Source organism: Notothenia rossii (assembly GCF_949606895.1).
Source record: "Notothenia rossii genome assembly, chromosome: 1".
In the NCBI taxonomy this organism is placed as follows: Eukaryota; Metazoa; Chordata; class Actinopteri; order Perciformes; family Nototheniidae; genus Notothenia; species Notothenia rossii.
The window spans coordinates 28,320,646-28,332,727 of NC_136912.1; the positions used below are offsets into that span (position 1 = coordinate 28,320,646).

Sequence of the window (12,082 nt, forward strand, 5' to 3'; positions counted from 1 at the left end):
GAGGCCAATTGCTGCCATCATCTCACTGTATAAATGGTCCTATAGCCGAAATAAAAGCTGCCTGATGCTCTTGCCTCTTTAAATTATTATAATGGTGTAATGGTGTAAGGCTCTGTCACATCTACTCCGTCAATGATTTCAGAGAATGCACAAATATTTACATTGTAGCCATGACTTTATAAGATCGCAATCCTGTTATTTGTGAGGACTCATATTGTGGTTACAGGTTATGCTGACAAACAAATCCTACTTAGTGCAAAAAGGCAGGAGAACAGACTCAAGGTCGTAACCGCTCGAAATACTGTTCACGTTTGTTCTTTATTGAATGTTAACCTCAGTGAAAACATCCTCATGACTTACAATAAAATCAGAGGCTCTCATACATTACCCTTTTGTGCTTTCTGTGATATTCAGACAGCACTAAACTATTCATTGTTTCTACGACTCAAGATGCATTTAACATTAGCAACCCACTATGAATATTTAAGCAACCCCAAGACATTTGGTTCCCGTTCACTTTACATATTGGAATTAACATTTTCCAGGAAATGCAACATCTTTCTGACCTTTACTGCAGCACTTCCCTGCTGTTTTATTGTGAAAACTATGAGCAGTGTGTGGGGGTTAATCACAGAAACACAGTGTGCTACTTTAAATAATATGTATCACATTTATTCAAATATGTCGTACAGTATTACCATACTTACATACCCATACAGAAATTCAAATAATTATTATTTCTAGTAATTGTGCCTCTAGTGTAAAGGTGGACACATGGATAAAATGTTATATTACAGAAAGTGTAATTTGATATTTAGACATTGATATATAAAGCTAAAGTGCCATTTATGTAAAATCTATGGAGAACTGTTAATGGGTAAAGAGAAAAAAGAGTGAATGCAACATCATTTGATTTGCAAGTGTTGCCCACAATAGTCCAATACACTTAGAGGAAATCTCTGACCAACCTTATTCTGTCCTTACTGTTACAAGATCTTTTTTTAGCATCACTCCAATTTAAGAGATAGAAAAGCAGAATCTACATTCCTCGGTCTCTGCAGAAATGCATGTACAGTTCATTATGAAGCTTCAGCAGTCAACACAAAGAGGTCATTTTGTCAGAAAAAGGCAAACTTTGTGGAAGAAAAAGGCACTTAATTGGTTTAACTTTGACTGTAAGAAAATGTTTCTGGTGGCTGACTCCAGTTAACAAGCCTCTGCATGAGCACCCAGTGAAAGCATGAGGACTGTATTTAAGAGACATTTGTTCAGCATCATGGACTGTAGCAAACGGTCACCGCTGCTAGCTACAGGAGCTATGAAGCTCATCCACTCAAGTGTACATCTTTAAACTGAACTTAATGAGTTCTCATTAGTTAATACATCAATCCATTTGCTGCTTCTTGTTTGGGTCAGCACACGTTTATTTAATACATTTGAGAATTAAGAAATGTTATAACAACTAGGAAGTATAACAAAAATGGATGTAATACTTAAATACTGTAGACATGCTTGTCTTTGCTGATTTTCCATCATACTTCCATTATTTTGCGGCTGTGATCCAAAAGAGGTAAAGTTGCATTTTATAATGGAAAAATTCCATTAACTTATTATTTGTGTTGTCCTTTTTGAAAAGAACCAAGATGATGTCTTCAGATGTCTAGTTTTTTCTGACCAATGGACCAAAACCAACAAATATTAATGTTACCATGTATTACAACAAACGCTTAACATCATGACGTTTGAGAAGCAGAAGTCTGCAAATTATGGCCAATTTTGCTCAAAGACCATTTTGATTTTCAAACTAGTTTCTGTTTATTTGATATCAATGCTATTGCCGGAGTTTTAGTTGTTACGACAACTGGGGAAATCATCCAATATAACAGGCATGGCCGACGCCTCTCATCAGCCAATGTCCACTGTTTCATGTAAGAATGAATTCTCAGTGGTGTTATGTTGCATATATTTAAATCCTAAACTAAACTAACTCTATAATAATACAAATATCTAAATAACATGACAAATTGGTAGTCATTTACACATGAGATTTTCCCATCTTTGCCATGTACCGTACAGAAGATCAGCTCAGATGTGCCCTGTCACGTTGAGATTCATCAGATTATTTTGTACAGACCACTGAAGCTTCATATGTTCACACTGAGAGGGAATTAATTCAACGCCAGTATGGAGAGGAGGCACAATCGCAGCGACAAATAACTCTTTAAGCGTGCATAATGGTGTCAGTTTTAAGACAGATTTAAAGAAAAACTGTGGCCCTATCCTTTAATAGCACTCTGTGGTGTTGTGTGTTATTTCTTCCCAGAGTGTGTGGTGATCTATTCTGCTTTAGGCTGTATGTATGGTGATGAGGTAAAAACAAAACAGTGATAAATGACTTCTAAAATTCTCATATACCCAGAAAGTGCTTATATGGCACTAATGCACTGTGTGCTTTTAAGTCACAGAGCGAGTGCTGAGGGCAACACTACGATCTTGATAAATATGTGAGGGAACCTATTAATGTTTAATCAACCTCCCTGCAGCCTTCAGAAGAGACTCAGTTCTTTAGGTGAAAGAAATAGAATGACTTCTCAAACAAAACTGATGTAGATACACACGTATGGGAAGCCGTTTTTTGGCACAATTGGTCTTCCGTATGTTGAAAACCATTATCTATCAATAAACATGTTAGCAACAAAGTACATTTAGTTGATTCCTTTTTAGCAGAGGACTATAAGTGAGACCTTAAAAACAGTGGATGACTTTGGAAATGACTTTAAAAATATGATCTGGATTTATCTGCGAGCAATTTACTCCGTTAATGCAGTATAAACCCTGGCGCTCTCGGGGGTCTCCAGCATGCAGTGCAGGTCGTAATGCCCCGGGGCCTCATTTATAAACGGTGCGTACTAGGGCTGCACGATATTGAAAAAAATTGACATTGCGATATTCTTTTCCCCTGCGTTATATATTATGTTTTTTTAACTATATTTAACCGGATGAAGGATTTTAGTCACGGACGTCTGGATCTTAACTGGTTGACTCATCATACCTTAAGTCATGATCTAACATGTCATGATAATGCATGTTGCTTACCCTCAAATAAGGGGGTTAATCTGTGAATGAAGAAGAGAAGAACCTTTTTGTATACAAAATAGTTCCAGATGGCAGATGTTGCTTTTCTTTTTGGAAGTAAATCTTCCTTCTCGCCGGTATTGTCCTCCTCTGCCTCGCTCACATTTTACCGGTGTTTTGATGGTCTGCAAAATAGCGGGGCGGGGCCTGCTGTGATCAGATCAAGAATGATTGTGATTGGTGGTTTGCTGTGCATGCAGCAAACCACCGATCACACGCATGTCACTCACTCAAGTACCCCTGACATGAGAGCCACGCAAGTTTTCCTTTTGTAGCAAGCAGCAAAAATAATTTTAACATGACGTGTTTGAGTTAATGTACCTTAATATTGCACGTCCTAAAAAAAAAAAATGAAACAAATAAAAATAAAATATTAATAAATTAAATCGCACGTCCCTGCGATGTGAATATCGCGCATGCGCATATCGCGGTTATCGCCATGACACAATATATCGTTCAGCCCTAGTGCGTACACTCAAAAGATGGCATACTAGTTTCTACGCAATGTTTGCGATTGATAAAAAAAAAACTTTGCGTGAGATGTCTTTTTTAGCTGTTCTGTCGTCATTTCCTGCGATCTTCTTTATGCAGTCAGTCAAAATGAACGAATGAATGGGCGTTTCTTTGACTATTTATAGGCAAATATGGGCGTAACGTGAAGCCCGCAAAAGATGCGCCGTATTTCAGGTTGATTGTGATTTATAAAGGGAAACCGGCGTAGGATGTGCCGCACGCAAGTCCTACGCCGGTACGCAGTGTTTTATGAATCGGAAAATGTCTGGATATTTATGTGCTTTGTCCTACCTAAGCAACCTTCTCACATGAATCCTTCGCAAGGCTTTATAAATGAGGCCCCTGAACTTGGCTCTAAGCGTGGCCTCTGATTCGTGCCTGCAACAAGCAAATGATTGACATAGGGCGACACCTCCATTCCCCAGGGTCACGCATCGACCAGACACACATCCAGGCTCTAAAGCCCTGTAAGTGGCTCTGACTGCGGCGAGTAGGCTTCAGCCCTCTGGGAGCTGTAGAGGTCAACGGTCTGAAACAGAGGGCACTGTAGTAGTGTGTTCCAAAATCCTCTCCTAAGCCTTAAATAATGTCCACGACGACAAGAACATTTCTTGACACCATTGTTATTAAAAAAAAGAATTTCAGCCAATAAAGCTTTCGCCATCGCTGTGCTTTCAGAAGTCTTATCTCTCTGCCTCTCCCTCAAACACACACACACACACACACACACACACACACACACACACACACACACACACACACACACACACACACACACACACACACACACACACACACACACACACACACACACACACACACACACACACACACGTTCATTCTTCCATTACGAGCATAACACTACAAGGCTGTTTTGTCGCTTTGTGCTTCATAGTGATCTGCCCTCAGGCAACGATAGCTCTCTGACCAACAGGGGGGGGAGGTTGCTCTCCCTCCCTCTCTCCATCTCCCCCTCTCTGCTGTGTGTGTTATGGCGTCTGCCTCCCGTAGTGTGAATCTGTGTAACTGGCGTAGTTTCAATCAGTTTGAATGATTTCCAACAGGTTAACGTAAAAGGCTTTCAGGTTTTTTCTTGCTGACCACCACAGCAGTGACGCTTTCTTCAATATGTATTGCTTGAATATCAAACCTCCTGTTTAACATATCAGCTTCTTAGTGCTTCATGTTAAGAGTATTCTCATGATGTATTATCTTTTCCCTAACTTGTTATCTTACATTTATTATTATGTGAAATGTCAGATAATACTGAACAAGTCTGCAGTACAACATTTGGCTGGGTAATAGGAAGAAAATGAAGAACTAATAAATCGATATTGCAACATTATTGTAAGATTGACAGTCAGTGCTTTCTCAAAAAGATTTACCCAATGAGATTTTTGATCAATAATCTGCAATAACATGATGCATATGGATATAATGGCTATGGAAATGGAAAAATAACAACATACTAATCTCAGAAAATGACATTGCAGCCATTATAAACAGGAAAAGACAACGCTTTTCCAAAATGATTGTCGATGTCTGGTCTCATATTGATGTCAAACCTATTGCATAAATTATATCCAATTTAAATGTTTGATAAACACAAAAACAGTATAAAATCCTCACATGCGAAGAGCCAGAACCAGCGAATGACCTGAAGCCTAACTCTGATCCAACCCCCATGACTTTATAGCAGATCTCAAAGTTTGCAAAGATTGCATGGTTTGTTTGGTGGTCTTGTATTTGAAAGAGAGCGTTGTAACAAGCCGTCAGTCAGAGACATGTGATCTCAACAACCCATAAGCCCAAAACGAAGAGCTTTGTTTGATACAAAAATGTTGCTGCATTTTCTGTGAACAAAGTTAGATACATGCAAATAAATGCAGTTCCCCTCCTGGTTGAGTTACTCCTCACACGCTCTCACTTAGAGAGTGCTGCTCCTCCAAGTAGGCCGGCCGGTGGCCTGGGGCTGGGGTTTGGTTGCAGGCATGGAGCATGGTGCTGCGAACAGGGGGACTGGGTGTGTGGCTTTGTCAAGGCCCATCAGTGTCCTTGCTCTACTTACCCTGCCTCAACACTTAAGGGTGTGTGTGTGTGTGTGTGTGTGTGTGTGTGTGTGTGTGTGTGTGTGTGTGTGTTTGAGTGTTTGAGAGAGAGAGCAAGAGAGAGAGCAAGAGAGAGAGCAAGAGAGAGAGCAAGAGAGAGAGCAAGAGAGCGTGGGGGTTGCAAGCAAAGGAACATGCTGCCATAAGGGTTTTGGATGTGATGAGACCTATATTGTGTGTGTGTCTGTGTGTTTCTGTGTGTGTCTGTGTGTTTCTGTGTGTGTCTGTGTGTGTCTGTGTGTGTCTGTGTGTGTCTGTGTGTGTCTGTGTGTGTCTGTGTGTGTCTGTGTGTGTCTGTGTGTGTCTGTGTGTGTCTGTGTGTGTCTGTGTGTTTCTGTGTGTTTCTGTGTGTGTCTTTGTGTTTCTGTGTGTGTATGTGAAGAGAAAACGGAAGGTTCTCTTTCTGGTGAGTCTTTAATGTACTATGTTTGGTGTGTGTGTGTGTGTGTGTGTGTGTGTGTGTGTGTGTGTGTGTGTGTGTGTGTGTGTGTATCACAGGGGTCCTGAGGCCTTTATTACAGTGTTGTTGGTTCAGTAGACTTAAATAAGGCAGAGGTCTCTCTTCTCTTTCTTGTGTGTCAGCGTGTGTGTGTATTTTTGTGTGTGTGCGTGTTTGCTTGTGTGTGCCCTGTACAAGCACAAGTCTTTGAATGCATGTTGGACATTTGTTGAGTAGTGACCTAAATCTGTCTGCCATCATTATCTAACATGAAGACGGAGGGAAAAGCAAGTTGGAAACAGACACAGGCAAGCACACATGTACACACATGTACACACACACACACACACACACACACACACACACACACACACACACACACACACACACACACACACACACACACACACACACACACACACACACACACACACACACACACACACACACTCACACTGGAGACTGTGCACACTCTGCAGCAGATTGTCCAGCAAAGCAGGAAAAAATAAATAATTGTAATGTCGAGCATGATGCGATTCAGCCTCCATCCTCCCTTCTGTCCGGGGCCAAGAGTTCAGTCTATATTAAGGAGTCATATTACTGTTGTTCTCTTGTGTCTCGCCCGCCTGCGTCCCGTATGTTCTCTCGTAAAACTCCACAGCGCAGCATCGCCCTCCCATCACCTGCGGCCTCCGTCAGCTGTTTACCTCGTTACCCCTGCTGCGGAAGAGATCGTCTGTACGACATCATTTATTCAGGATTGTGTGTGTGTGTGTGTGTGTGTGTGTGTGTGTGTGTGTGTGTGTGTGTGTGTGTGTGTGTGTGTGTGTGTGTGTGTGTGTGTGTGTGTGTGTGTGTGTGTGTGTGTGTGTGTGTGTGTGTGTGTGTGTGTGTGTGTGTGTGTGTGTGTGATAGTAAGATGTATGTGTGTGACGATAGTAAGATTAAGACTCTTTTATGGGTCAGTGGTTCCTTCTTGCTAACTACAGATTTAAAACATGTACTCACATGCGTGTGCTTTCATTCTCAAAGACACACTCACACACACACACACACACACACACACACACACACACACACACACACACACGCAGCACATCCATCTCTCACTCCTTCAAACTGCACCGTGCTATCACCATGGTAACAGCAGATTGAGGGACTTTTCGCTGCACCGACTGCTTAATTCTTATCTCTTTCTCCTCTCTGTATGCCTCTGTATTATTCTGTCCCCCTCCCACACGGCTGTGTTTTGTCACGTGCACTCTTTCACTATCAGTGTATGTTATGGAGTATCCAACACACCCACAGAAACAAACTGATCACACAAGGAGAGGTGCACTTCTTCCCTCTAAGTCTCACTCTGCTCCCTCCCCAGGCTCTCCTAACGTGGCTGGTGGTGTGACGTCCTAACTCTTCCTGCCTAGCATGGCTGCGTCCCTGTGGTTCCTGGGGGTGTGTGTGCTCACTCTGGCTCACATCGCCCCCTCCAGCCAAGGTAAGCTTCCCGGCACTGAGGGTAGTATGTATCACATGATGGTTTTGAACTTGACACAGCAAAACAGCAGAATGAATCACATTTGGAAGAGGAAGAAATGGATGGTGCTTGCGTGACTCAAGTTGAAGTCATTGCTTGGCAAAGTCAAAAAGTGTAACTCAGTCCACTTCCTTTAGAGAAAGGCAAAGTCATCCGGTGACCTACATAACAAAAAAAAGCTCACCAGAACATTTGAAGTGTGCAGCTTGCCACAGGGAGTTTCTTCAGAAGCCGCCCCGGGCTCCTGGTTAATAAACAATCAGTCATTCAGCACCACGGACAGTTACAGAACACCAGCAGCATACTGATCACACAGACCTGTTCGCTGAGAAAGAGGCTCTAATCCTGAAGCGGCAAAACACCTTTCCATGTGTACATGATACTCAGCATCATGTGAACAAGCGGATTAAGATAATGCTAATGTGATTTTATTCAATGAACATGGTTTACACGGATTAATATGGCAGTTAGGGGAGTATACACACACACACACACACACACACACACACACACACACACACACACACACACACACACACACACACACACACACACACACACACACGCATGCACGCAGGCACGCACACACACACACACACACACACACACATACACACACACACACACACACACACACACACACACACACACACACACACACACACACACACACACACACACACTCACAGACATGACAAAGAGAACCTTCAAAGAAAATAAAATAAATCATAGTTATATCTTATTTTTCTCGACTTGTGTTTACCGAGCCTCTGACAGGCAGTAGTATAAGCTTTATTGACCCCAAAGATTTTACGACACGTGTGCCAACGCATCACATCGCATGCAGGTGTCACAGTGGAGGTGTAGTGTGATTTATGTCAACAATCATGCTTCACCTGGGAATACTGCCAGAGTAAATGTGACAGTATGTGTGCTTGCACCAAGGCAGGTATCACCATGTTTGCATCTTGCAAAGCAGAGTGAGGTATCTAAATTACACTAACATGTCAACATGGGTAGAACATAGGAGTATGTTACTCATAGCTTATTAAATATCTTGAGGTATGTATGCTTGAATTATAAACAGCTGCTTTGAGAGGAAATTCACAATTTAGTAAACAAACATAACGGCATTATTTGAATCCACATACTGTAGATAAGAAGCTCTCATAACCAGCTAGGCAGTGTTGCCACCCTCTAACGCCCCTCTAATTAAAAAATGGTGATGATTGGTTGAATGTAGTCCCTGGTGTAGCTGCAGAGCAGATAGCAAGCAGCTTCTAACCTGAGAAGGCATCCACAGCGTCCCTAATAGTGTGTTACTTTAAGCGTTATTGTAATTAAAACAGGTAAATAAAACAAAAAATCAGCCCCAATAGAGTTGTCAGACTTGGATATGGTCTTTAGTCCTGAAAGTCATTGCCACACAGGCTGCTACTCATTACTACATTACTCTGAATATGTATCCATTAACTGAATAGCAAATGCTAATTGTACTTTCCAATAAAACCTCCCTCTTTTCTTCCTTCCTCCACCCTTTTGCACTCATGAGCAGCTATGTCCCGGGCCGCCATGCCGTTCGGGCTGCTGCGCAGGGAGCTGGCGTGCGAGGGTTACCCCATAGAGCTGCGCTGCCCAGGAAGTGATGTCGTGATGGTGGAGACCGCCAACTATGGACGCACCGATGACAAGATCTGTGACGCAGACCCTTTCCAGATGGAGAACACGCAGTGTTACCTCCCTGACGCACTCAAGATTATGGCACAGAGGTGTGTATGTGCCGGATTTACACATGTTGTGCTTGAGTGAGAGCTTAAATCATCCAGCAGACGCAAATCGGGCCATTTGCGTATTTGCAAACATTTGGGAAGCAGTTAAACCAATCAATTAAAGCATCTATTGTTTCCTACATACGGCATGTGTGCAACTTAAACATACGTGTGGATTCATGTCAGAAGAAATGTTAGACAAAGCCAATACTTGTGTGTGTGTGTGTGTGTGTGTGTGTGTGTGCGTACGTGCGTGCGTGCGTGCGTGCGTGCGAGTGCAGTAATCTCTCCAGCTGAGGCTGAGTGCCTGGCTGCACTATTAGCTGTGTACTCAGCAGTGTTTTCCTAGAAGAAGTGATCAATAGTCAGCGAGGGGGAGAGGGAGAGAAGACAAATGGAGTGTCCTTTGCTTCCCCTTTCCTGTCTGTTAATCACTCTCCCTCCCTCCTTTGTTTTCTCTCTCTATCATACCTTTTCACTCATACATCCATCGCTCTGCCACCCCCCCCCCCCTCAGGTGTAACAACAGGACTCAGTGTGTGGTGGTGGCTGGGGTCGACGTCTTCCCAGACCCCTGTCCTGGAACATACAAGTACCTGGAGATCCAGTATGAATGTGTCCCTTACAGTGAGTATGCATATATTATCCAAACACAAATAAACACACACATTTGTAAACCCACACACAACACGCAGATATATGCGTGAGAGGTGTAACATGTTTTTGTCTCGCTGCATTGGGATGTTCTGACTTATGGACTGAGAGGTTGAGTGATAGAGGAGTTGTTTGTTTTTTTCTCAGGGTGTGCGTGTTTGTGAATTATAAATCAAAAGTTGGATGGAGACAGTAAAAAGGGAAAACTGTAGGACATTTGCATAATGTGTGTGTGTGTGTGTGTGTGTGTGTGTGTGTGTGTGTGTGTGTGTTTGTGTGTGTGTGTGTGTGTGTGTGTGTGTGTGTGTGTTTGTGTGTGAGAGTGCACGGACGCACTTGCGCGTGCATGCGGCGTGTGTTTTCTTTTTCAGATTCACGCCACGGGAGTTGCTCTCTTTTCTCCACAGGAGCCTGATTGAGGGGAGGAGAGATCAGGGGAGGGTAAAGGGGGGAGGCTGGGGGGAGGGAGGGTAGAGGAGGGGGAGATATGCTGGATCTCCTTTTCTGCTTCTTCTTTCTTTTTATGTGAACTTAAAAAGTTTGTGGTCAGAGTGAGTTCCAAAGTCTTTATCTGTGCAATTCTTTCTTTCTTCCTCTCTTTTTTTTCTTCCTTTCTCTCTTGCTTGCTTTCTTGCTTTTCTTTACTTCCCTTCTTTCACCCTCTGACTTCTCTTTCTTTCTCTCCCTCTTTTTTTTCCTATGCTTGAGTAGAAGTGGACCAAAAAGGTAAAGACAAAACATTGTAGCATCTTGATCTCTCCTTACCCCCGACCCCCCTCTTTTCTCTCCTTCTCTTCCTCTCTCCTGCCATCTCTCTCTTCCTCCTACCCTAGGACGTTGTTTCGTAGTCATGCTGGATGTTGCCCCCTTTTTTTCATTTTCATATATTTTTTCCCCCCCATTTCTATCCATCTCTCGTTGTTGAAACCCGTCCTTTTATCCAATTTGATCCAGGTTCTGCACCTAGTTTCTCTCTGCTCTCTTTCCTTCTCTCTCCAGCTTCTTCCTCTCTTGCTGGTCGATCTCTCTGTCTCTTATTTCTCTCCCTCGGCTCCTCAGTGCACACACAAACAAAAACACGCCTACTAACACAAACAAACAACATTTTCTTCTTACCTCTTCTCTCTTTCACTCTATTTTCTTACAAACAAGCACATTTTTCTTCCTTCCTTTCTTTCTTTCTCTTTTTCTTTCTTACCAATCATTCCTTCCAATCATTCCTTCCTACTTGTCTGATCATCCTCTTCATGCTTATTTTCCCTTTTCTTCCCTTATAGGAAGAGCCCCTTATTTATCTTCATAGGAAAAATAAGACCAAATGTGTGTGATTGTATATCCTTCTGGATGTGTGCTTACCAAGCACTGCTTCTGTGTGTGAGTTTGTGTGTGAGTGTGTGTGTGTGTGTGTGTGTGTGTGTGTGTGTGTGTGTGTGTATGTGTGTGTATGTGTGTGTATGTGTGTGTGCATGCCTATTTGCATGCCAGTGTGAGACTGTACAGTAAACATATGTGTTCATTGACATGTGGGTGGATCAATCGTTGTGCTTGGCGTAAACTAACCTGCCCTCTCATTCACTTCAAGGCAACATGTAGCCCCACCTTCTGCGTCCCTGATTCTACCTCACACTCTTTTTTACTCTTTTTGCACTAACCCACGCACACATGCATACACAATCAAAACAAAGCACATAACACACTCACACACCTTTCATTGCAGTGTCCCTGTCGTATTACTCACCAAACACACACACACACACACACACACACACACACACACACACACACACACACACACACACACACACACACACACACACACACACACACACACACACACACACACACACACACACACACACACACACGCTAACAGTGTGTGATTTGCAACACTTTTACGTGTCTTCTGTTGCTTGCCTCTCGAGATCAGCAC

The 12,082-nt window shown here is 42.7% G+C and overlaps 1 protein-coding gene across 3 annotated transcripts in view; it reads left to right on the top strand.

Annotated features, from left to right (window-relative positions):
* LOC307046433 (adhesion G protein-coupled receptor L1) overlaps positions 1 to 12,082 on the top strand; it is a 28,197-nt gene that overhangs the window by 3,123 nt on the left and 12,992 nt on the right. For 2 of the 3 annotated variants that reach the window (XM_079692827.1, XM_079692829.1), the window contains exons 2-5: positions 7,571 to 7,690; positions 9,285 to 9,498; positions 10,016 to 10,125; positions 10,864 to 10,878. In XM_079692827.1, coding sequence (XP_079548953.1) covers positions 7,621 to 7,690; positions 9,285 to 9,498; positions 10,016 to 10,125; positions 10,864 to 10,878 — 409 coding nt within the window. In that variant the 5' untranslated portion in view covers positions 7,571 to 7,620. The remainder of the gene's footprint in view (positions 1 to 7,570; positions 7,691 to 9,284; positions 9,499 to 10,015; positions 10,126 to 10,863; positions 10,879 to 12,082) is intronic. The other variant, XM_079692828.1, reaches the window with a different exon arrangement.